Source organism: Sander lucioperca, chromosome 1 (assembly GCF_008315115.2).
Source record: "Sander lucioperca isolate FBNREF2018 chromosome 1, SLUC_FBN_1.2, whole genome shotgun sequence".
NCBI lineage: Eukaryota > Metazoa > Chordata > Actinopteri > Perciformes > Percidae > Sander > Sander lucioperca.
The window spans coordinates 33,448,898-33,476,182 of NC_050173.1; the positions used below are offsets into that span (position 1 = coordinate 33,448,898).

The window sequence follows — 27,285 nt, forward strand, 5'->3', positions numbered from 1 at the left end:
ATTATTCACACAATATTATGTAGCAATGAGTGTTGCTCCACCTGTATGCGTTTGACTGAGAGTGTACCATTGCACAGTGCCATGCAGATGTCTGAAGAAGAGGCAGATGACACGTTTGTTTCTGGTTTGTGACAAATGTGCCAGTGTGCAAATATATGAGCTTCATAATGCATCAAAGTGTTCAACAGAGGATTTGGCAATATGAAATAGCTTACTAAATCACTAAATCACTAAATGGTATAGGGCCAAAATACCTTTTGGATATGCTTGTGAACTATGAACCACCCAGACCTCTCAGATCATCTGGGGCAGGTCTGCTTGCCATCCCCAGAATCAGAACCAAAAAGGGGAAGCAGCGTCTAGTTTCTATGCTCCATATATGTGGATCAAACTCCTGGAAAACTGTAGGTTGGCACCTACTCTCAGCTCTTTTAAATCAAGTCTGAAGACCTTTCTTTTTGACATTGCCTTTTCTTAATTCATTGTACTGCATTAGAATTTTATTTCTGTATTCTGTTTTTAATTTTGTATTGTTTTTAATTCTGTTTTAATTATTTTTAATTTCTGTTTTAATTGTTTTATGTAAAGCACTTTGAATTGCACTGCTGCTGAAATGTGCTACATAGATAAAATTCCCTTGCCTTGCCTTGCCTTACTGTTAAGATGACTGACAAATAACAAAATGAAAATGCATGTTAAAACACCAAAAACTGTTCCATGCCATTCAACAAACAGAAAGTATGAACAAGTGAAAGTGCAGTATTGGAAGCATTCAGCACTAGTAAGTCAATTACTGCAATGATTTAGAGGGCACTGACAAACGTTTTCATTTAAAGTCTATTGACTACATGGTTTTAACATTGACTTGAAAAACCTTTAAGAGGTACAACTTAAAATATATCAAAGAGAAAACTGAAAGATAAGGGAATTTGCATTTTTATTTAGCCAGTTAAAAACTTTATGTTGATGAGCAATTTACGTCCTTTAGCTTGATGCATTCAGTGCTAATGTAAATGCAAATGTGGCATTCATATTGACGGTGTTTCCAGCAGGTCCCCCAGTCTCATTTCAAAAGGACTGAAAAAAGGAGTTACATGGAAACCAGATTAAAACAGGGAATTATTTAATTGAAAACTGTTTTCGAGGAGTGTACATCATAGCCAATCTTAAGAAATAAAAGTCAGCATCAGAAAATCGCTCAACCAAGGACAGTCAATCAAAGATACCACATTATAGTGAGCAAGTGAGTATGCAACGCAATGAGTGAGTGAGTGAGTGAGTGAGTGAGGGAGGGAGGGAGGGAGCGCGCGCGCGCGCGTGTGTGTGTGTGTGTGTGTGTGTGTGTGTGTAAAATACATTACTGAATAAGTTTTACACATCTGGGACAGATTAGGTAAAGCATGTGCCTACCTCAGGAGGACCAATACAATCCCCAAACGCATCAGCAAAGTCTGATGGACTTTTCCTCAGAGTCTGGTCAGCAGGCAGTGTGTTGTCATTGTAAGACGTCACAAACTTAAAGTCACTGGTTCTAGAACCTGTTGTCAGGTAGGCGTCATAATTGTAAGCGCTGCGTAAAGTTCCTGTGCCGTCAACATCTGCGTAATTAGGAGGGAGATAAGCGCTGGGGATGGCAACTGCTCCATCAAACAACAGTCTGGGCTTTCTCCTGCGACAAAACCTCACACCCAGGATGATGATAATGAAGGTCAGAAAAAAGGTGGACACAGACACAAGCGCGATAATCAGATAAGAGGTCAGTTTGGAGTTCTTCTCATCATAAGAAATATCCTTCAGTTCTGGCACCTCAGCCAAGTTATCAGAAATTAGTAAATACATGGAACAGGTGGCGGAGAGAGAAGGCTGTCCGTTATCTTTCACTGCCACAATAAGGTTCTGTTTCATGCTGTCAGACTCAGAAATGTCCCGCTGTGTCCTGATCTCTCCACTGTGGAGACCAATAGTGAAAAGTCCCGGATCAGTGGATTTGACTATATGATAGGACAGCCAGGCGTTCTGTCCGGAGTCCGCGTCCACCGCTATCACTTTGGACACCAGAGAGCCTCCGTGTGCAGCTTTGGGGACCAGCTCGGTCATGAAGGAGTTGCCCTCCGGGGCGGGGTACAGTATCTGAGGAGAGTTGTCATTCACATCCGATATGAAGACACTGACGGTCACGTTGCTGCTGAGCGGAGGAGAACCGTTGTCTCTGGCCATCACGTGGACTTTAAAACTCCTGAACTGTTCATAATCAAACGACCTCACAGCGTGGATCACCCCCGTGTCTCCGTTAACAGATAGATAGGAGGACACCGGGGCACCGTTCACCTCACCGGGTAACAGAGAATAAATCACTGTACCGTTTTGTCTCCAGTCGGGGTCTCGAGCAGTAACGGAACATAAAGTGGAGCCAGGTTTGTTATTTTCAGTCACATATGCGCTGTAGGACTGTTCCTCAAACACAGGTGGGTTGTCGTTGATGTCTGCTACAGATAACTGAACAGTTTTAGAGGAGGACAGAGGTGGAGAGCCCTCGTCAGTGGCAGTGATTGTAATGTTGTAATCAGACACTAGTTCACGGTCCAGTTGTCCTGTGGTCACCAGAGAATAATAGTTTTTAATAGAAGGAACCAACTTAAAGGGGACATTTTGTTGAATGGAGCAGCGGACCTGTCTGTTATTCTCAGAATCTCTATCCTGCACGTTAATGATGCCCACCTCTGTACCAGGTAGGGTATCTTCAGGTATGGAGTTAGTCAGAGATTTCAAATTGACTACAGGGGCGTTGTCATTCACATCAGTGATAGAAATTATTGCTTTAGCATAAGATGACAGCCCTAACCCATCTTTTGCTTTAACGCGTATTTCAAATGATGTCGTAGTTTCATAGTCAACAGCACCAATTACTCGTATCTCTCCCACTTTACGGTCAATACTAAATATCTTCTTCACATCATCAGTAACATGTCCAAAGTCATATGTCACATCTCCGTTGACTCCCTCGTCTGCATCAGTAGCACTCACTGTGACCACTACAGTATCTACAGGAGAGTTTTCAGGCAGACTGGCTTTATAAACGGCCTGACTAAACACTGGGGCGTTATCATTAGCATCCAGTACAGTGACGTGTATGACTACAGTACCTGATCTCTGAGGAGAGCCACCATCTAGAGCTGTAAGGAGCAAATTGATCTCTTGTTGTTTTTCACGATCAAGCTCTTTTTCAAGAACAAGCTCTATTGTATTTCCATCAACGGCCAAAATGAAATTATCATTCTTTTTGAGGCTGTACTGCTGAACTGAATTTTGTCCTACATCCGCATCGTGCGCCTCCTCTATCACAAAACGAGCACCCCTGACCGCCGACTCTCGAATTTCTAAATTGATCGATTCTTCGTTAAATTGTGGCGAGTTATCATTAATATCTTGAATGTGAAAAGTGATCCGATGTAGCTCGAGAGGATTCTCCAGCACCAGCTCATGTTTTAGGATGCACGAAGCCTTTTCTCCACAAAGCCCCTCTCGGTCAATCCTGTCGGCAACAATCAACTCTCCGTTGTTCAGGTTTATGTCACAGTAACGTTTGTCTGTCCCATCGGTGTCAATACGGGCTCTTCTGTTAGACAGCGTGCCCGTCTCCAGCCCGAGATCCTTGGCCATATTTCCAATAATTGATCCTCGCTTCATCTCCTCTGGAAAAGAATAGCTCATGTCTCCATATGTGACATGCAAAAAAAGAAGGAAATGAAACCCGCACGTTTCGAATTTCGAAACCATCTTCGACGATGAGTTCTTAAAAGGTTGAAGAATAAAGCGAACAAAGACAGTTCACCCAAATAGCAACTGCGAGTCCAGTGTGATTTTCCCTAACTAGACACAAGAGCAGAATAATGTAAGTCCACCCCAAAGGACAGAGGGATTCAAACATCTTAAGGCTGGTGTATAGCGCCACCGTGAGTTAAGTTCAACAAAAACACTGATAAAAACGAACACTTTAAAAAACAACTTCTGTTTGTGTGTAAACTAGACACTACAACTGCAATATTACCAATATTTGCAACTACAGTTATCCATAAGGTTCAAACCAGAAAGATCCAGTGTAGCTGTGTAGTTTTCCTCCTTCAAAATGTAATGCTAACCTGCTGTTCTGAATGAGTGTTTTCACACTGGATATCATGAGCCTAAAATGTTTAGCCTCAGCAGATTTTACCAAGGCCAATATGATAGATGGTTAGCTAATTGCTTCCGCCTGCTCCTTCTCGAATTAATCCTTTTTTAGTTTTTGTTAAATTCTGATTGTTTTGTTTTATTTTGTGGTTTTAAATTTTTGTTGTTTTTTTTTGTTTTGTTTCCTTTTTCAACATTGCTGATTGTTCAAGTTAAATAATTAATAAGAATGGTTTATATCATGTTTAACTACTGAATATCTTGCTTATACTGTTTTCCTGTATATACTGTCTGATTGTATCCTGGCCAAAAAATAAAACATATGTACACATATTTCTGTTGACTAGTTAGTAATTATCTGAACTTGGATCATTTCATTTTTCTATATTTCAAAAGTGGTTAAACTAAATTTTCTGTAATGACTATAATCAAGATTCACATATCTGCAGAACTGTAAAAGTTTGGAACGCTGAGCACCTGCATCTATAGTTGAATTAAATAAGGCAGTAGTCGTCTGTAATATTTAAAAGGAAAGTTCATTCATGTAGTTAAAAAGAGGCATTACACCTTTAAAGAGTTATCAATTTACATATACGTTTGTTTATTATACTTGCAGCTTAAATCACTCATAATAAACACACTAAATGTATTTTGTAATGCCTAACTTCTGATTAGCCTGTTCAATCACATATCGGGGAGAAACCAGAGTAGTGGTGTGAATTTAATGAAAGTGTGGAGAAAACTAAACAAGTTTCTGAAAAGATATCATCTGTTCAGCACCAAGGACAGAGAAATTAGCCCAGATAGTCAAAAACAGTCAACATAACAAAAAGCAGTCGCATGAACAAACAGAGTAAAGTTGGCTGCGTGTGTGTGTGTGTGTGTGTGTGTGTGTGTGTGTGTGTGTGTGTGTGTGTGTGTGTGTGTTTCTTAAGAAAAAAGGCTATGACCCTTGAAGACCACTTGCACTAAATATACTACTACAACTTGTCTAACACTGCAGATCTACAAATATGGTGATTTAAGGTAATCCTTACAGTTACCTCCTACCATCAGAGAATAGGGATTAATGCTGATAAGTACGATACAGTTTGTCAATGAGTATCAACAACACAAAAGCAGATGCAATAAATCAAACACTTTAAGGCATACCTGAGACACAAGTAGTTAAGACCAATCACTTAGTCAATCCACAGAAAACAATCAGGCAGAACAGTGGTTACCAAAATCACTGTAATAGAATAATTAATTGCGTTACCTAGAAGAGAAAGTCCCTAATTCTGTCAGCATGACCTCTAGTCTACCTGTATGGAACTCACACTCTATGTTGATAAACACAGTGACTGATATAATGTCACGTCATAACCTGAGAAAAATGCATTATTGGTCTAAAACACAAAACCATAAGCCTCAATTGACCCAGTAGAAACAAAGACTGGACACAATACAGATGTGGTTCCTAAGGTTATGAATAGAAAAAGGTAATGATTCAGAGCATATCATGGAGCAAATACAATCACTGCAGACACGTCCATAGGACAGACACTACAATGCAACTGCAATTAAAATCAAAAACTATTTTTTTCTCTCTAAATTTGATTTAGTCTGTACCAAAGAGGCATCAACCATAACAAAACTTCAACAAAGGGAAGGCCAAACAAATATACCTGTTAATAAAGTGCAGTAGACTGGATTTAAATATAAAGACCTACATACTACAGGTGATGCCATTTACCTAAAGAACCAGCATGAGACAAAAGTAGCATGTCTGGGTGGGTTTTCAGTCATTCAGCTTTTAATATACTGTATATATATACTGTTAATAAATCAGCATGTTAGATATCATAACATTTATTCTTTGACCTCAAGTGTAAGACCACTGTGTAAATTTAAATGTATTCATGTGGCTGACACTTCTGTCCAAAGCAACGTACAAATGAGGCCCAATCCAACAAACAGTTCATAAAGGACAAGACATCAAGAATAAGTTTCACAAAGCTCAGTTTGAAAGTCAGCATGGCCTCTAGTCTACCGGTATAACACTCACACTCTATGTTGATGAACACGGTGACTGATATAATGTCAAGTCATAACCCAAGAAAAATGTATTATTTGTCTACAACACAAAACCAAGCGTCAATTAACACAGTAAAAACTCTGACTGGATACAATACAGAAGTGGTTCCTAAGGTTATGAATAGAAAAAGGTAATTGATTCAGAGCATATCATGGAGCAAATACAATCACTGCAGACATGTCCATAGGACAGACAGTACTATGCAAAATAGTAAACTGCAATTAAAATCAAAAACTATTTGTTTCTCTCTACATTTGATTTGGTCTTTATTACACAATCAGAGTGGGACCAGATAGCCGTCAACCATAACAACACTCAAACAAAAGAAAGGCCAAACAAATATACCTGTTAATAAAGTGCAGTAGACTGGATTTAAATATAAAGATCTACATACTACAGGTGATGCCATTTACCTAAAGAACCAGCATGAGACAAAAGTAGCATGTCTGTGTGCGTTTTCAGTCATTCAGCTTTTAATATACTGTATATATACTGTTAATAAATCAGCCTGCTAGACATCATTGTAACATTTATTCTTTGACCTTAAGTGTAAGACCACTGTGTAAATTTAAATGTATTCATGTGGCTGACACTTCTGTCCAAAGAAACATACAAATGAGGCCCAATCCAACCAACAGTAGGCTACATCAAGGACAAGCCATCAAGAATGAGTGTCACAAAGCTCAGTTTAAAATTCTCTCTGAGACAAGTAACAAGATTAGGCGAATTAAGTAAAACATGCATAAGAAGTTAGATGTTTTTGTTAGTTTTTTGTGTGTTTTAAAGGAGGGAGAGACAGAGAAATATGTGACTGCCAGAAACCTTTAGCAAATAAGTCACATACTAACAATGGCATATGATAACATGAAACGCCCACAGACGTTTTTTCCTCTGCAACAATGATCATCTGATTGTGTGAAAGATATGCTTCAGTATCGAAAGACACTGGGAAATGTAACTGGCACAAATATAATCTATCAAAGTCCAACACTGATACTCAATCATATTGCCCCCTTTCTGCTCCGTCTAATCAATGGTATAGAAGGTTAATTTAAGTTATATATCATCAGTAATGATTTGATTCAAGAACCATATGCACTTATATAAATATTAGTAAAAAATGTTAACACTATTTTTTTGACCTATGGTTTTCACAGCACAAGAACAATCTTAAAAAAATGAATGTCAGAGCTTCAAATGAGAAATAGAGTTAGGCTAAGTCTAAGACAAATTCACTGCCAGACTAATAAACTGTAGGTGTCAAGAATGTTTTTATATATAACAATATTGAAACTAACAAGCGTCATGTAACATCTAAAATTAAACCTAAACAAGAGTTTAACTATTACGCCCAATTTTACATCTTCACAGTATGAAAATTAAAGTGGCCATGGTTGAAATTAAATCGATTTTGGAAATGAATCAAAGAACCGCAAAAACTGGTTTAGACCGAAATGAACAGACAGACGAAAAGATACGAACGAACAAAATACAATTATGCACCACAACTCGTTATTATCAGCAAAGTAGAAAACAATACTCTTGAGTTTGAAAATACCAGCTATAAGACGACTTAAATTAAAGTTTGAAAGGAAATTGTGTTTGATTTTTTTTTTAAATTGACAAAATTGATGCTTTGTGTATTCATACCTCTAAACACTCTTCCAATTCCCCAAACGCGTCAGCAAAGTCTGATGGACTTTTCCTCAGAGTCTGGTCAGCAGGCAGTGTGTTGTCATTGTAAGACGTCACAAACTTAAAGTCACTGGCTCTAGAACCTGTTGTCAGGTAGGCGTCATAATTATAAGCGCTGCGTAAAGTTCCTGTGCCGTCAACATCTGCGTAATTAGGAGGGAGATAAGCGCTGGGGATGGCAACTGCTCCATCAAACAACAGTCTGGGCTTTCTCCTGCGACAAAACCTCACACCCAGGATGATGATAATGAAGGTCAGAAAAAAGGTGGACACAGACACCAGCGCGATGATCAGGTAAGAGGTCAGTTTGGAGTTCTTCTCATCATAAGAAATATCCTTCAGTTCCGGCACCTCAGCCAAGTTATCAGAAATAAGTAAATACATGGAACAGGTGGCAGAGAGAGAGGGTTGTCCGTTATCTTTCACTGCTACAATAAGGTTCTGTTTCATGCTGTCCGACTCAGAAATGTCCCGCTGTGTCCTGATCTCTCCGCTGTGGAGACCAATAGTGAAAAGTCCCGGATCAGTGGATTTGACTATATGATAGGACAGCCAGGCGTTCTGTCCGGAGTCCGCGTCCACCGCTATCACTTTGGACACCAGAGAGCCTCCGTGTGCAGCTTTGGGGACCAGCTCGGTCATGAAGGAGTTGCCCTCCGGGGCGGGGTACAGTATCTGAGGAGAGTTGTCATTCACATCCGATATGAAGACACTGACGGTCACGTTGCTGCTGAGCGGAGGAGAACCGTTGTCTCTGGCCATCACGTGGACTTTAAAACTCCTGAACTGTTCATAATCAAACGACCTCACAGCGTGGATCACCCCCGTGTCTCCGTTAACAGATAGATAGGAGGACACCGGGGCACCGTTCACCTCACCGGGTAACAGAGAATAAATCACTGTACCGTTTTGTCTCCAGTCGGGGTCTCGAGCAGTAACGGAACATAAAGTGGAGCCAGGTTTGTTATTTTCAGTCACATGTGCGCTGTAGGACTGTTCCTCAAACACAGGTGGGTTGTCGTTGATGTCTGCTACAGATAACTGAACAGTTTTAGAGGAGGACAGAGGTGGAGAGCCCTCGTCAGTGGCAGTGATTGTAATGTTGTAATCAGACACTAGTTCACGGTCCAGTTGTCCTGTGGTCACCAGAGAATAATAGTTTTTAATAGAAGGAACCAACTTAAAAGGGACGTTTTGCTGAATGGAGCAGCGGACCTGTCTGTTATTCTCAGAATCTCTATCCTGCACGTTAATGATGCCCACCTCTGTACCAGGTAGGGTATCTTCAGGTATGGAGTTAGTCAGAGATTTCAAATTGACTACAGGGGCGTTGTCATTCACATCAGTGATAGAAATTATTGCTTTAGCATAAGATGACAGCCCTAACCCATCTTTTGTTTTAACGCGTATTTCAAATGATGTCGTAGTTTCATAGTCAACAGCACCAATTACTCGTATCTCTCCCACTTTACGGTCAATACTAAATATCTTCTTCACATCATCAGTAACATGTCCAAATTCATACGTCACATCTCCATTGACTCCCTCGTCTGCATCAGTAGCACTCACTGTGACCACTACAGTATCTACAGGAGAGTTTTCAGGCAGACTGGCTTTATAAACGGCCTGACTAAACACTGGGGCGTTATCATTAGCATCCAGTACAGTGACGTGTATGACTACAGTACCTGATCTCTGAGGAGAGCCACCATCTAGAGCTGTAAGGAGCAAATTGATCTCTTGTTGTTTTTCACGATCAAGCTCTTTTTCAAGAACAAGCTCTATTATGTTTCCATCAACGGCCAAAATGAAATTATCATTCTTTTTGAGGCTGTACTGCTGAACTGAATTTTGTCCTACATCCGCATCGTGCGCCTCCTCTATCACAAAACGAGCTCCCCTGACTGCCGACTCTCGAATTTCAATATTTATCAATTCTTCCTTAAATTGTGGCGAGTTATCATTAATATCTTGAATGTGAAGACTGATCCGATGTAGCTCGAGAGGATTCTCCAGCACCAGCTCATGTTTTAGGATGCACGAAGCCTTTTCTCCACAAAGCCCCTCTCGGTCAATCCTGTCGGCAACAATCAACTCTCCGTTGTTCAGGTTTATGTCACAGTAACGTTTGTCTGTCCCATCGGTGTCAATACGGGCTCTTCTGTTAGAGAGCGTGCCCGTCTCCAGCCCGAGATCCTTGGCCATATTTCCAATAATTGATCCTCGCTTCATCTCCTCTGGAAAAGAATAGCTCATGTCTCCATATGTGACATGCAAAAAAAGGAGGAAATGAAACCCGCACGTTTCGAATTTCGAAACCATCTTCGACGATGAGTTCTTAAAAGGTTGAAGAATAAATCGAACAAAGACAGTTCACCCAAATAGCAACTGCGAGTCCAGTGTGATTTTCCCTAACTAGACACAAGAGCAGAAGAATGTAAGTCCACCCCAAAGGACAGAGGGATTCAAACATCTTAAGGCTGGTGTATAGCGCCACCGTGAGTTAAGTTCAACAACAACACTGATAAAAACGAACACTTTAAATTGGCTGAAGCTCATAACTTCTGTTTATTTGTGTGTAAACTAGACACTACAACTGCAATATTACCAATATTTGCAACTGCAGTTATCCATAAGGTTCAAACCAGAAAGATCCAGTGTAGCTGTGTAGTTTTCCTCCTTCAAAATGTAATGCTAACCTGCTGTTCTGAATGAGTGTTTTCACACTGGATATCATGAGCCTAAAATGTTTAGCCTCAGCAGATTTTACCAAGGCCAATATGATAGATGGTTTATGTCATGTTTAACTACTGAATATCTTGCTTATACTGTTTTCCTGTATATACTGTCTGATTGTATCCTGGCCAAAAAATAAAACATATGTACACATATTTCTGTTGACTAGTTAGTAATTATCTGAACTTGGATCATTTCATTTTTCTATATTTCAAAAGTGGTTAAACTCAATATTCTATAATGACTATAATCAAGATTCACATATCTGCAGAACTGTAAAAGTTTGGAACGCTGAGCACCTGCATCTATAGTTGAATTAAATAAGGCAGTAGTCGTCTGTAATATTTAAAAGGAAAGTTCATTAATGTAGTTGAAAAGAGGCATTACACCTTTAAAGAGTCATCAATTTACATATAAGTTTGTTTATTATACGTGCAGCTTAAATCACTCATAATAAACACACTAAATGTATTTTGTACTGCCTAACTTCTGATTAGCCTATTCAATCACATATCGGGGAGAAACCAGAGTAGTGGTGTGAATTTAATGAAAGTGTGGAGAAAACTAAACAAGTTTCTGAAAAGATATCATCTGTTCAGCACCAAGGACAGAGAAATTAGCCCAGATAGTCAAAAACAGTCAACATAACAAAGAGCAGTCGCATGAACAGAGTAAAGTTGGCTGCGTGTGTGTGTGTGTGTGTGTGTGTGTGTGTGTTAAGAAAAAAGGCTATGACCCTTAAAGACCACTTGCACTAAATATACTACTACAACTTGTCTAACACTGCAGATCTACAAATATGGTGATTTAAGGTAATGACAATACCTTTCAAAACTACATACAGTTACCTCCTACCATCACAGAATATGAATTAATACTGATAAGTATGATAGTTTGTCAATGAGTATCAACAACACAAAAGCAGATGCAATAAATCAAACACTTACTTTAAGGCATAGCTGAGACACAAGTAGTTAAGACCAATCACTTCGTCAATCCACAGAAAACAATCAGGCAGAACAGTGGTTACCAAAATCACTGTAATAGAATAATTAATTGCGTTACCTAGAAGAGAAAGTCCCTAATTATGTCAGCATGACCTCTAGTCTACCTGTATGGAACTCACACTCTATGTTGATAAACACAGTGACTGATATAATGTCACGTCATAACCTGAGAAAAATGCATTATTGGTCTAAAACACAAAACCATAAGCCTCAATTGACCCAGTAGAAACAAAGACTGGACACAATACAGATGTGGTTCCTAAGGTTATGAATAGAAAAAGGTAATGATTCAGAGCATATCATGGAGCAAATACAATCACTGCAGACACGTCCATAGGACAGACACTACAATGCAACTGCAATTAAAATCAAAAACTATTTTTTTTCTCTCTAAATTTGATTTAGTCTGTATTACACAATCACAGTGGTCGGACCAAAGAGGCATCAACCATAACAAAACTTCAACAAAGGGAAGGCCAAACAAATATACCTGTTAATAAAGTGCAGTAGACTGGATTCAAATATAAATACCTACATACTACAGGTGATGCCATTTACCTAAAGAACCAGCATGAGACAAAAGTAGCATGTCTGTATGGGTTTTCAGTCATTCAGCTTTTAATATACTGTATATATATATATATATATATATATATATATATATATATATATATATATATATATATATATATATATATATACTGTTAATAAATCAGCCTGCTAGACATCATTGTAACATTTATTCTTTGACCTTAAGTGTAAGACCACTGTGTAAATTTAAATGTATTCATGTGGCTGACAATTCTGTCCAAAGAAACATACAAATGAGGCCCAATCCAACCAACAGTAGGCTACATCAAGGACAAGCCATCAAGAATGAGTGTCACAAAGCTCAGTTTAAAATTCTCTCTGAGACAAGTAACAAGATTAGGCGAATTAAGTAAAACATGCATAAGAAGTTAGATGTTTTTGTTAGTTTTTTGTGTGTTTTAAAGGAGGGAGAGACAGAGAAATATGTGACTGCCAGAAACCTTTAGCAAATAAGTCACATACTAACAATGGCATATGATAACATGAAACGCCCACAGACGTTTTTTCCTCTGCAACAATGATCATCTGATTGTGTGAAAGATATGCTTCAGTATCGAAAGACACTGGGAAATGTAACTGGCACAAATATAATCTATCAAAGTCCAACACTGATAGTCAATCATATTGCCCCCTTTCTGCTCCGTCTAATCAATGGTATAGAAGGTTAATTTAAGTTATATATCATCAGTAATAATTTGATTCAAGAACCATATGCACTTATATAAATATTAGTAACACCAATGTTTTGACCTATGGTTTTGACAGCACAATTTGTAAGCATCTACTTAAAAAATGAATGTCAGAACTTCAAATGAGAAATAGAGTTAGGCTAAGTCTAAGACAAATTCACTGCCAGACTAATAAACTGTAGGTGTCAAGAATGTTTTTATATATAACAAGATGGAAACTAACAAGCGTCATGTAACATCTAAAATTAAACCTAAACAAGAGTTTAACTATTACGCCCAAATTTACATCTTCACCGTATGAAAATTAAAGTGGCCATGGTTGAAATTAAATCGATTTTGCAAACTAAACAAAAAGCTTGTTAGGAAGATTAATGAAATTAATCAAAGAACCGAAAAAACTGGTTTAGACCGAAATGAACAGACATACGAAAAGATACAAACGCACAAAATACAATTATGCACCACAACTCGTTATTATCAGCGAAGTAGAAAAAAAATGCTCTGAGTTTGTAAATACCAGCTATAAGACGACTTAAATTAAAGTTTGAAAGGAAATTGTGTTTGATTTTTTCAAAAAAATTGACAAAATTGATGCTTTGTGTATTCATACCTCTAAACACTCTTCCAATTCCCCAAACGCGTCAGCAAAGTCTGATGGACTTTTCCTCAGAGTCTGGTCAGCAGGCAGTGTGTTGTCATTGTAAGACGTCACAAACTTAAAGTCACTGGTTCTAGAACCTGTTGTCAGGTAGGCGTCATAATTGTAAGCGCTGCGTAAAGTCCCTGTGCCGTCAACATCTGCGTAATTAGGAGGGAGATAAGCGCTGGGGATGGCAACTGCTCCATCAAACAACAGTCTGGGCTTTCTCCTGCGACAAAACCTCACACCCAGGATGATGACAATGAAGGTCAGAAAAAAGGTGGACACAGACACCAGCGCGATGATCAGGTAAGAGGTCAGTTTGGAGTTCTTCTCATCATAAGAAATATCCTTCAGTTCCGGCACCTCAGCCAAGTTATCAGAAATAAGTAAATACATGGAACAGGTGGCAGAGAGAGAGGGCTGTCCGTTATCTTTCACTGCCACAATAAGGTTCTGTTTCATGCTGTCCGACTCAGAAATGTCCCGCTGTGTCCTGATCTCGCCGCTGTGGAGACCAATAGTGAAAAGTCCCGGATCAGTGGATTTGACTATATGATAGGACAGCCAGGCGTTCTGTCCGGAGTCCGCGTCCACCGCTATCACTTTGGACACCAGAGAGCCTCCGTGTGCAGCTTTGGGGACCAGCTCGGTCATGAAGGAGTTGCCCTCCGGGGCGGGGTACAGTATCTGAGGAGAGTTGTCATTCACATCCGATATGAAGACACTGACGGTCACGTTGCTGCTGAGCGGAGGAGAACCGTTGTCTCTGGCCATCACGTGGACTTTAAAACTCCTGAACTGTTCATAATCAAACGACCTCACAGCGTGGATCACCCCCGTGTCTCCGTTAACAGATAGATAGGAGGACACCGGGGCACCGTTCACCTCACCGGGTAACAGAGAATAAATCACTGTACCGTTTTGTCTCCAGTCGGGGTCTCGAGCAGTAACGGAACATAAAGTGGAGCCAGGTTTGTTATTTTCAGTCACATATGCGCTGTAGGACTGTTCCTCAAACACAGGTGGGTTGTCGTTGATGTCTGCTACAGATAACTGAACAGTTTTAGAGGAGGACAGAGGTGGAGAGCCCTCGTCAGTGGCAGTGATTGTAATGTTGTAATCAGACACTAGTTCACGGTCCAGTTGTCCTGTGGTCACCAGAGAATAATAGTTTTTAATAGAAGGAACCAACTTAAAAGGGACGTTTTGTTGAATGGAGCAGCGGACCTGTCTGTTATTCTCAGAATCTCTATCCTGCACGTTAATGATGCCCACCTCTGTACCAGGTAGGGTATCTTCAGGTATGGAGTTAGTCAGAGATTTCAAATTGACTACAGGGGCGTTGTCATTCACATCAGTGATAGAAATTATGACTTTAGCATAAGATGACAGCCCTAACCCATCTTTCGCTTTAACACGTATTTCAAATGATGTCGAAGTTTCATAGTCAACAGCACCAATTACTCGTATCTCTCCCACTTTACGGTCAATACTAAATATCTTCTTCACATCTTCAGTGACATGTCCAAATTCATACGTCACATCTCCATTGACTCCCTCGTCTGCATCAGTAGCACTCACTGTGACCACTACAGTATCTACAGGAGAGTTTTCAGGCAGACTGGCTTTATAAACGGCCTGGCTAAACACTGGGGCGTTATCATTAGCATCCAGTACAGTGACGTGTATTACTACAGTACCTGATCTCTGAGGAGAGCCACCATCTAGAGCTGTAAGGAGCAAATTGATCTCTTGTTGTTTTTCACGATCAAGCTCTTTTTCAAGAACAAGCTCTATTGTATTTCCATCAACGGCCAAAATGAAATTATCATTCTTTTTGAGGCTGTACTGCTGAACTGAATTTTGTCCTACATCCGCATCGTGCGCCTCCTCTATCACAAAACGAGCCCCCCTGTCTGCCGACTCTCGAATTTCAATATTTATCAATTCTTCCTTAAATTGTGGCGAGTTATCATTAATATCTTGAATGTGAAGACTGATCCGATGTAGCTCGAGAGGATTCTCCAGCACCAGCTCATGTTTTAGGATGCACGAAGCCTTTTCTCCACAAAGCCCCTCTCGGTCAATCTTGTCGGCAACAATCAACTCTCCGTTGTTCAGGTTTATGTCACAGTAACGTTTGTCTGTCCCATCGGTGTCAATACGGGCTCTTCTGTTAGAGAGCGTGCCCGTCTCCAGCCCGAGATCCTTGGCCATATTTCCAATAATTGATCCTCGCTTCATCTCCTCTGGAAAAGAATAGCTCATGTCTCCATATGTGACATGCACAAAAAGGAGGAAATAGAAGCCACACGTGATTATTTCGGAATCCATCGCCAAGGATGAGTTCCTAAGACGTTAAAGAATCTAAGAAACAAACACAGTTCAATTACATAACACGAGTAGTATCAGCAATTCAGCGTGATTGTGCCTGTATCTGGACCACACAATGGGCGTACAAGAACGTCTGTCCACAAAGGATTGAGGAATTAAAGCATTTTAAGACTGGTATATAGCGACACCGTGAGTTAAGTTCAACAATAACACTGATTAAAAACATAACAAAATGAAACACTGTTAAATTGGTTTTAGTCTATTTTAAATAACACAAAGTCAATTTACGTCAGTTTTCACACCATTTGTTACTACAGAGACCAGTTACAATAAGTAGGCCTACTATTGTGCATTTAGTTCAATGCATGGGAGATAGACTCACATCAATGTCTGATGACAGCATGTACCTTTTCAAGCCACACTTCTTAAAGATAACCAAGCTACATAAAAGACAAGACTTATAAATTAATTCAGGACGTGTTTAAACTGTCAGAGGCAGCACACTTACATGACTGACGTGATATTATATTCAATTACTTTGTGGAAAGTAATCTTTGTCAGATAACGCACGGACATAACAACTAGTATACTTTTCTTCATTTGTACTAAATCCTGACCATAAATGTATAGTAATCATCTGATAATCCTCAGAAAGAGGATATTGAGTTTAATTTTAGTCATTTAATCAGAGGGACATTTCTGCAAGCAGTAGACCAGGTTCCAGTATGTCTACACTGTATGTTGTCAGGTGAAATGTGTAAATCTGAAAGGCTGTAGTCATCATAACCCTGATGTGTACATCAGGTGTAGAATCCTGGACTTTTAACAGGTTGTACTTTCAAGTAAGGTTGCTGTCTAAATGTACTGTAGCACAGGCATAACTGAACAGAACAGTTTTTGCATATTAAAATTACACCACACAATAATCACCTTTGTCACCATATCACAGGGTTGTACATGTTTGGTATACTGAACACGATTGTCTCCAGTGGGATTAAGATGGTAGCTCTCATTTTTCAAGTTCCAGAATGAGTAGGAGACATGCATGATATGAAGACAAAATGTGTTTAAATTCTGACTAAGAAAGAAATCATATAATCACAGTATCTTAGGACAAAGAATTGCAAACAATGAAGAGAAAACTCAAATCAAAAAGTCAAAAAAACTTTGCTGTGGGGACACACTATTCTACTACCTTTATCATAAACTACAAAGTAATATAACACTACCACACTACAAATAGTATAGTGGTTTGTAGTTAGTTATTTAATCTCACTTCCCCACATAAGGTGAAGAGGAAATAGGGCCCAGCCTAAACGTCGCAGCAATTTTAAAATCACCTTTTAAAAAAGGCACAGAATACAGATACAGGATAGTCTGACAGTCAATATCTTATCAAGAACAAAACTAATAGACAATTCATATTTTAATAAATAACTAAGTGAGCGCAAGCAGTGAAGATATCTCCATAGCAAAGCTGCGTCTATTGAAACTGGCAAACTACATTTACAATACAAACCGCTCATTCAGTTTTCTCTCCATTTACTTAAGATGTGGTCAAATTTAACAGTAAAACACAACAAAGCTCAAACATGAGAGGCTAAATTACCATACATGTTTAAGAAGGGGGGTGGACTGTCTTTAAATGTAGAGACCTAAATTCTTCAGGCAGTGCCTTCTACCTGTTTATATGCCGCCATTACATTACAATATGATGTCCGAGTAGGTTTCCAGTCATCCAATCCCATGAGAGACAGAGCAGTCTGCCAGATAACATATGGACTATTGAAAAAGAAAATTTCTTGAGAGTAATATTTAGTTAAGATGAGCCTTTATTGATCACCAGAGGGGAAATTTAGCAACAAAGCCATCTATTGTAAATGACATTGTGGCAAATATGGCAACAGACATAATTCCCTCCTCAACAATGGCCGTGTGATTGCGTGAGAGACATTTATTATTGACAGTCTAGACTGTATGTTGAGGCAAATTATTAAGACTCAATTACACTGCATACTCTTTGTTGCTTTCAAGCTTATAAGTCATGATATTATTGTTGTATTACTTTTAAGGCATTTGTTTCTGTCAAGATTTCAGGGCTATACAGGCAGTTATATTTAATTTATATATATATATATATATATATATATATATATATATATATATATATATATATATATATATACACACACACAACAACACAGTAATTGAGGACTTAAAGAATGAATGTTTCTCTGTCACCATTAACAACTTCAAAAACAACAGATCCATAATGAATAGTCAGCCCAAACAGAGTGTCTGGCTCAGACAGAAGCTTTGAAAATGTACCACATGAAGTAAAGAATCCTTTGAGGAAAAAGATTCAGAAAACAATGCATAATATTCCTGGCCAATCACAAGTAATTCAATCAATGGAGCATTACAATACGTTGAGGGCAGCCAGCATCATATCCAGAATTTCTTGATTTACCTAAATAACCTGTAAACACCAGAAATGTACAAATGGAAAGAGCAAGCCAGTTGGTGACTATGAAAAGCATTCAGTAAGTTTGTCAATAACAATGATACTAGGCTGATGATGCGACAGCAGTTTGGAGAGATTTATGAAAGATTCAAACAACTGTCAATAGTTGAATTTTAGACCACTAAATTAAGTAGGACGCATTTGCAACTTACAGACACCGAAAATAATAAATGAAAAGCAATCAAAGTAAAACGTACAATAGTTTAAACTAAAGCAGTTTTAGAAATTGAAAAATTTGACTGTTTGGGAAGAAACTTTTCCAAACATAATCTCTGATTCAAAAGGAAAGACAGTAGCAATTGAGAAATGTTTGTGAATATTATATACATTATCAATGTATAATATGTATAAAACTAAAACGGAAACGTTTAAGAGTAATGTATCTTTGATTAAACTTATTTTCTATGAATTCAATTTTAAGCCACACAGACCATTCATACCTATGAGAACCCCTCCAATTCTCCAAAAACCTCAGCAAAGTCTGATGGACTTTTCCTCAGACTCATTTTGGTTGAATACAAGTTCAGTAAAATATGAAATGTGTCCCTACCTCAGGAGAAGCATCGCATTCTCCAAACGCATCAGCAAAGTCAGAAGGACTTTTCCTCAGAGTCTGGTCAGCAGGCAGTGTGTTGTCATTATAAGATGTCACAAACTTAAAGTCACTGGTTCTAGAACCTGTTGTCAGGTAGGCGTCATAATTATAAGCGCTGCGTAAAGTTCCTGTGCCGTCAACATCTGCGTAATTAGGAGGGAGATAAGCGCTGGGGATGGCAACTGCTCCATCAAACAACAGTCTGGGCTTTCTCCTGCGACAAAACCTCACACCCAGGATGATGATAATGAAGGTCAGAAAAAAGGTGGACACAGACACCAGCGCGATGATCAGATAAGAGGTCAGTTTGGAGTTCTTCTCATCATAAGAAATATCCTTCAGTTCTGGCACCTCAGCCAAGTTATCAGAAATAAGTAAATACATGGAACAGGTGGCAGAGAGAGAGGACTGTCCGTTATCTTTCACTGCCACAATAAGGTTCTGTTTCATGCTGTCAGACTCAGAAATGTCCCGCTGTGTCCTGATCTCGCCGCTATGGAGACCAATAGTGAAAAGTCCCGGATCAGTGGATTTGACTATATGATAGGACAGCCAGGCGTTCTGTCCGGAGTCCGCGTCCACCGCTATCACTTTGGACACCAGAGAGCCTCCGTGTGCAGCTTTGGGGACCAGCTCGGTCATGAAGGAGTTGCCCTCCGGGGCGGGGTACAGTATCTGAGGAGAGTTGTCATTCACATCCGATATGAAGACACTGACGGTCACGTTGCTGCTGAGCGGAGGAGAACCGTTGTCTCTGGCCATCACGTGGACTTTAAAACTCCTGAACTGTTCATAATCAAACGACCTCACAGCGTGGATCACCCCCGTGTCTCCGTTAACAGATAGATAGGAGGACACCGGGGCACCGTTCACCTCACCGGGTAACAGAGAATAAATCACTGTACCGTTTTGTCTCCAGTCGGGGTCTCGAGCAGTAACGGAACATAAAGTGGAGCCAGGTTTGTTATTTTCAGTCACATATGCGCTGTAGGACTGTTCCTCAAACACAGGTGGGTTGTCGTTGATGTCTGCTACAGATAACTGAACAGTTTTAGAGGAGGACAGAGGTGGAGAGCCCTCGTCAGTGGCAGTGATTGTAATGTTGTAATCAGACACTAGTTCACGGTCCAGTTGTCCTGTGGTCACCAGTGAATAATAGTTTTTAATAGAAGGAACCAACTTAAAGGGGACGTGTTGTTGAATGGAGCAGCGGACCTGTCTGTTATTCTCAGAGTCTCTATCCTGCACGTTAATGATGCCCACCTCTGTACCAGGTGACACGTTCTCAGGTATGGGGTTAGTCAGAGATTTCAAATATATAACTGGTGAGTTGTCATTTACATCTGTAATTTCAATAATTAACGTTGCGTATGAAACTAATCCCAGTCCATCTTTTGCACTTATCTGCATTTCATACGATGACACTTTCTCATAATCAATAGCTTCAGCTACTCTCACCTCTCCCGATTTAGGGTGTAAAGAAAATACGTTGCTATTTTCATCTGAAACATGATCAAATCCATAAATAATTTCGCTATTTAAACCTTCATCTGCATCAGTAGCACTCACTGTTATCACCAAAGTATCCAGAGGAGAGTTTTCAGGCAGACTGGCTTCATAAACTGTCTGGCTGAATTCTGGCACATTATCATTAGCATCCAGTACAGTGACGTGTATGACTACAGTACCTGATCTCTGAGGAGAGCCACCATCGAATGCGGTAAGCAATAACAAAATCTCTTTTTTATCCTCTCTGTCTAAATCTTTGTCTAAGACTAATTCACCATATTTTCGGCCACCTGATTTTGTATTTACATTTAGTTTGAAATGATCATTCTGCTGAAGTGAGTAGCCCTGAACAGCATTTTCTCCGATGTCTCCATCATGTGCTTCTCCAAGAAGAAAACGTGCACCTTTGTCCGCTGATTCCTGAATTTCAATCCTAAGTGACTCCTCTTTAAACTGCGGTGAATTGTCGTTGATATCTTGAACGCGGATACTAATACGGTGCAGCTCTAATGGATTTTCTAGTACGAGTTCCTGTTTTAAAACACACGATGCCTTCTTCGCACAAAGCCCTTCTCTGTCAATCCTTTCTTGAACGATCAAGTCTCCGGTGTTGAGATTTACACCGCAGTACTGGACGTTGTTATCCTCAGTATCGATACGGGCCTTGCGAGCAGACAGCCTTCCCAAATCAAGTCCCAGATCCTTAGCGATATTCCCAATTACAGATCCTCGTTTCATCTCCTCTGGGATAGAGTAACTCACGTCTCCATAGACGGGGTGGAGGACAAGAAAAATAAAAGCAAGGCCGTAGAGCAGCGCAAATCTGTTGAATCCCATTGCTACAGCGAGAAAGATCAGCACTGCTACTGAATATGTCAAAATATATCAAAGATCCAAGTGGAGTTTCTCCAATATAGAGAAATAGTCTGTGGTCATATCACGAAGCGTTTTTGTCAACTGCAGTACAATAGCAGAGTCAAGCTTTCAATTCGTTGAGACAGAAGGGAGGAGAATGACCATGTCCTCTCGTTTACTGGTACACACTGACACCATGAGTATTTGCCTGGGTATAACAAGGCGATGTATGACTTCTGACGTCCTTAAATATAGACTAGTTCAGAGAACGTTGTTGATAAAAACAATATTACTACAACTGATAAAAGCAAAAATAGCTTTACTATTTTAGGATCAACTTGCCTTAATACAAGATGGCTTGTGATGAAAAAATAAATAAAAAATAACAAAATGTGGGGATCAATATGAAACCCTTCAAATTGTGTCTTGCAAACAACCCTATGTTCTCACCTAATTCTTGTCTTGTCAAAATATACACTAAGCACAGAAACTACTTCTGTAGGCGTTTATCTCACATCTGTATACGCTGCCTGAACATTAAAAGCTAAACTGATGATCCAAAAATGTAATGTCCCTCCCTCATTGATGAAACGGTGATATTTCTTTTTTCTCCCTCCTCTTCCTATTTCCATCTTACTAGTGTGGATCAAGTAAAATAGAGGAAATTCAGTTAAGTATCTTCTTGCATAACATTTTGTGCTAACATAGTATAAAAATACTGGTTGTGCATATTGAAAGCACATGTAAAAAACAATTTAAGTATTTCAATCAACTATATACAGAACCATCATTTAAAGTTGCATACTGTAAATTGAAGCATTGTTTGCCTTCAACCCTATCACCAACACTTCTGTACTCTATGTTGAAGCACTGCAGTGACACACAGATCTATTAGAATAGCGATTGTCCTGAACTAGTTTTGACAACTTGGAGACACAAACAGACATCTATTTCTTTCCAAAACAAGGTCTTTAGTTGAATGTTTGAATCTACACTAATGAGCAACAAAACACTGTTTGCATTGTCCTTGATGTTGACGTTGGTGTAAACATCAGGAAAAGATTACTGTTTTCAGAGAGAGCTTTGAACATGGTGCAATTGTTCACCTATTAAACTGTAAATTTGGCATACCTTCAGAAAGGCTGACCAACAGCTGTTACAAAGCCCAAGAAAACAATGCTGCCATTTAATTTATTACCTTGGAACAGCAAAATGCATCAAATTCGATACTGACATTGAAGAAAGGAAAAAAAAAATTCTGCAAAGTGTTCAAAAAAATGAATGCTTTTTTGCATTTGAATGGAGAGACGACTTTAACACTCTTTTCCCTCTCTGGCACTTGTTTAATCCACTATCATTGTAAAGGAATGTTCCAATTCGTGTCTTACAATAGTCCACGCAGACATCACCTTTATAAAGCGCATCTGTTGATTTAGAAACTGAATCCTAGAGTATAATAATTAATTCAAAGCACCTCTAGCTGTGAGAACAACTTATCGAATAACTTACATTGGTTTTGTACCACACCGTGTTTTGTAATTAGGATTGCACATGGACAACAAAGACAATGTATCCATCAAGAAAAGAAATACATAAATACGAAATAGTGTTGTGCGATAGTCTCGACTTGAGGATATACCATATTATGTCAACAAAAGTAACAAAATAAATTAAGTGAGAACGTATTTTCCTTGGCAATGCCTACTTCACTCAAAGCCAACACAGATATTGGAAGCATTACTACTCAAGCAGAACGGTCAAAGAGGTTCACTTTTCATATTCATATGACTCTAATAGCATGTCACAATATCCAGAAAAGGTAATCAGCTCCATCTGAGTGTCAATTCTACAGAAGTTCAGAGAATTATAACAAAAAAGAGCAACAACATATTCAAATAAGACTAGCACAACGTGAAAAACCTAAAACATTTAGAAAATGCAATATCAAGTCAAATTCCCTTAAACAAAGCTCAAAAGAGAGGTGAATTACAAGAAATGCATCATAGGATCAAACTGAGTTCAGCACCATGGACAGAGTCAAAGGAACGGACTGTCAAAAAGTTTCCTTTACTAGGAAGGGCAATAATGTGAACATATAAACATTTATTTAACATAATATCCCCAAATAAAAATGTGACCTAAACCTGACAACTTAGTCATATAGGCTAGGCATAACCATCACTTTTTAAAACACTTTTAAAAAGTATATTTAAATCACAACCACAAACAAAACCAATGGAACTTAAAAGAGCAAAAAAAAAAGTGGCAGAATGACTGCAGGAGGATGAACAAGAGTTCCGTAATAAGAAATGTGTCCCTACCTCAGGAGAAGCATCACAATCTCCAAAGACATCAGCAAAGTCTGATGGACTTTTCCTCAGAGTCTGGTCAGCAGGCAGTGTGTTGTCATTGTAAGACGTCACAAACTTAAAGTCACTGGTTCTAGAACCTGTTGTCAGGTAGGCGTCATAATTGTAAGCGCTGCGTAAAGTTCCTGTGCCGTCAACATCTGCGTAATTAGGAGGGAGATAAGCGCTGGGGATGGCAACTGCTCCATCAAACAACAGTCTGGGCTTTCTCCTGCGACAAAACCTCACACCCAGGATGATGATAATGAAGGTCAGAAAAAAGGTGGACACAGACACCAGCGCGATGATCAGATAAGAGGTCAGTTTGGAGTTCTTCTCATCATAAGAAATATCCTTCAGTTCTGGCACCTCAGCCAAGTTATCAGAAATAAGTAAATACATGGAACAGGTGGCAGAGAGAGAGGACTGTCCGTTATCTTTCACTGCTACAATAAGGTTCTGTTTCATGCTGTCAGACTCAGAAATGTCCCGCTGCGTCCTGATCTCTCCGCTGTGGAGACCAATAGTGAAAAGTCCCGGATCAGTGGATTTGACTATATGATAGGACAGCCAGGCGTTCTGTCCGGAGTCCGCGTCCACCGCTATCACTTTGGACACCAGAGAGCCTCCGTGTGCAGCTTTGGGGACCAGCTCGGTCATGAAGGAGTTGCCCTCCGGGGCGGGGTACAGTATCTGAGGAGAGTTGTCATTCACATCCGATATGAAGACACTGACGGTCACGTTGCTGCTGAGCGGAGGAGAACCGTTGTCTCTGGCCATCACGTGGACTTTAAAACTCCTGAACTGTTCATAATCAAACGACCTCACAGCGTGGATCACCCCCGTGTCTCCGTTAACAGATAGATAGGAGGACACCGGGGCACCGTTCACCTCACCGGGTAACAGAGAATAAATCACTGTACCGTTTTGTCTCCAGTCGGGGTCTCGAGCAGTAACGGAACATAAAGTGGAGCCAGGTTTGTTATTTTCAGTCACATATGCGCTGTAGGACTGTTCCTCAAACACAGGTGGGTTGTCGTTGATGTCTGCTACAGATAACTGAACAGTTTTAGAGGAGGACAGAGGTGGAGAGCCCTCGTCAGTGGCAGTGATTGTAATGTTGTAATCAGACACTAGTTCACGGTCCAGTTGTCCTGTGGTCACCAGAGAATAATAGTTTTTTATAGAAGGGACCAATTTAAAAGGGACGTTTTGTTGCATGGAACAGCGGACCTGTTGATTATTATCAGAATCTGAATCCTGCACGTTAATGATGCCCACCTCTGTACCAGGTGACACATTCTCAGGTACTGGATTTGCCAGAGATTTCACATATATTACAGGTATGTTGTCATTGACATCGGTGACATCAATGGATACCTTCGTGTATGACGATAATCCTAATCCATCTTTTGCTTTAATGCGCAAATCATATGTTGTAACAGTTTCAAAGTCAATTGCACCATTCACTTTAATTTTGCCGTTTTTACGGTCAATACTAAAGACTCTCTTCACATCATCAGTAACATGTCCAAACTCATAAGTCAAATCTCCGTTGACTCCCTCGTCTGCATCAGTAGCACTGACTGTGACCACTACAGTATTTACAGGAGAGTTCTCAGGCAGACTGGCTTTATAAACTGCCTGGCTAAACACTGGGGCGTTATCATTAGCATCCAGTACAGTGACGTGTATGACTACCGTACCTGATCTCTGAGGAGAGCCACCATCTAGAGCTGTAAGGAGCAAATTGATCTCTTGTTGTTTTTCACGATCAAGCTCTTTTTCAAGAACAAGCTCTATTGTATTTCCATCAACGGCCAAAATGAAGTTATCATTCTTTTTAAGGCTGTACTGCTGAACTGAATTTTGTCCTACATCCGCATCGTGCGCCTCCTCTATCACAAAACGAGCTCCCCTGACTGCCGACTCTCGAATTTCAATATTTATCAATTCTTCCTTAAATTGTGGCGAGTTATCATTAATATCTTGAATGTGAAGACTGAACGGATGCAGTTCCAGAGGATTCTCCAGCACAATATCGCGTTTTATTACACACGATGGCTTTTCTCCACAAAGCTCCTCCCGGTCAATCCTGTCGGCAATAATTAAATCCCCATTGCTGAGATTGATGTCACAATAACGTTTGCGATTCCCTGCGGCATCAACACGGGCATTCCTACCAGACAGTTTACTCGGGTCCAGGTTAAGAGCCTTCGCTATATTCCCAATAAGAGATCCGCGCTTCATTTCTTCTTGAAAGGAATAGCTCGCGTCCCCATTCACGGCTTGCCACATCAGAAAGAAAACGACGCAGCTCCGTTTGAGCCCCATCATGGTAATGCGTTCACAACAGAACATTGTCCACGTTTAGGTTACCGATTCAATGAGGAGTATACAGTTCAGTCAAGAGAAAATCAACAGCACTCCACAGTTACAGGCTGCATCCTAGGACCAAACTGCGAAATTTCCTTTTATTGCTCTGTACACCAGAGGGTGGAGTGGAAATGTTTCACGTAGACTGGCCTATAGCGACACCATGAGTGGAATGAAGAAATAACAGACTGCACTTATAAAGTATTACTTTTAGTAGGAGTAGTAGTTGTATACTTGTTGTTATAGTACAGATGGCATCTTAAAATGGTAGAGGAATGATATAAATTGCTTTGCTATTCATGCACCGTCATAACACAAGGCAGGCTATGGGTGTATATATAATTAAGTGTTGTTATAATTAAATGAGTTGCACACAATCATTCCAAACATCAAAGCTTGTTTCCATGGGAATAATATGCATTTTCTTAACAAAACTGAAAACGCCAAGTCTCCTAATGAAATATAACCATGCAGCAGAGTAAAGCACGTCTCTGACTGAACAATCACCTGATAGACTTACGCATTGATTAACCTCATAAATAAGATATCTTCTTATAATGTATCACTATACAAAGCCTGAGACTAATAAATCCAAACAAATCATATATGTTGAAAAGCGTAAAAGCCAATATCAAACCCTAAAAAGGTGAACATCCTGCAAAGGACTACTCCATGGAATCAGAGGTGAGAGAGAGAGAGAGAGAGAGAGAGAGAGAGAGAGAGAGAACCAGCGCAAATTGCAATGCTATTTGGCCCTAAACAGAGAAAACACTGTGGCAGAATACCTGAACAATGTGCCTGATCTAAAACTAAGGAAATATTTGACTATTAACAGACTCAGTGAGCACAGCCTCACCATCAAGAGAGAGGCCACCAGAGGCAGACCTGACTTCCTAAAAAGGACAGATGTGCACCCACTGCACACAACATTAGATGGAAACTGAGCTGCACTTTTTAACTAAATCTGCCAACAGTACCTTGACATCGGAGACATATACTTCCCACAGATTTCAAACACCCCACCCCCCCAAACTTGACTAATAAGACAAAACTTCCATACCTGCTAGGTGAAATACAACAATATGCAACACAGCAGCATGCTTTGTGAGCTGTTACAGGAAAAGGGCGGCCAATGAAAT

The 27,285-nt window shown here is 39.7% G+C and overlaps 2 protein-coding genes across 26 annotated transcripts in view; both read right to left on the bottom strand.

The window, feature by feature from the left end:
• Nucleotides 1-27,285, bottom strand: part of LOC116052436 (protocadherin gamma-C5-like) — a 246,238-nt gene that overhangs the window by 173,572 nt on the left and 45,381 nt on the right. For 3 of the 25 annotated variants that reach the window (XM_036002812.1, XM_031303173.2, XM_031303161.2), the window contains exon 1: nt 23,744-26,128. The exons of 15 other annotated variants lie outside the window; for them this stretch is intronic. In XM_036002812.1, the coding sequence (XP_035858705.1) occupies nt 23,744-26,107 (2,364 nt within the window). In that variant the 5' untranslated portion in view covers nt 26,108-26,128. Of the gene's footprint in view, nt 1-1,410; nt 3,883-7,894; nt 10,352-19,013; nt 21,405-23,743; nt 26,129-27,285 lie in introns of those variants that run through there. 7 more of the 25 variants (XM_036002778.1, XM_036002730.1, XM_031303166.2 and 4 more) reach the window with 6 other exon arrangements.
• On the bottom strand, nt 13,258-16,045 carry LOC116052469 (protocadherin gamma-A4-like). The gene has a single exon (XM_031303207.2). It carries the CDS (start codon nt 15,937-15,939, stop codon nt 13,567-13,569), a length of 2,373 nt encoding a protein of 790 aa, XP_031159067.1. The 5' UTR covers nt 15,940-16,045; the 3' UTR covers nt 13,258-13,566.

Bases quoted from the DNA above. Each gene is read 5' to 3' on its own strand.
- LOC116052469 (XM_031303207.2), bottom strand. From the start codon at position 15,939: ATGGATTCCGAAATAATCACGTGTGGCTTCTATTTCCTCCTTTTTGTG.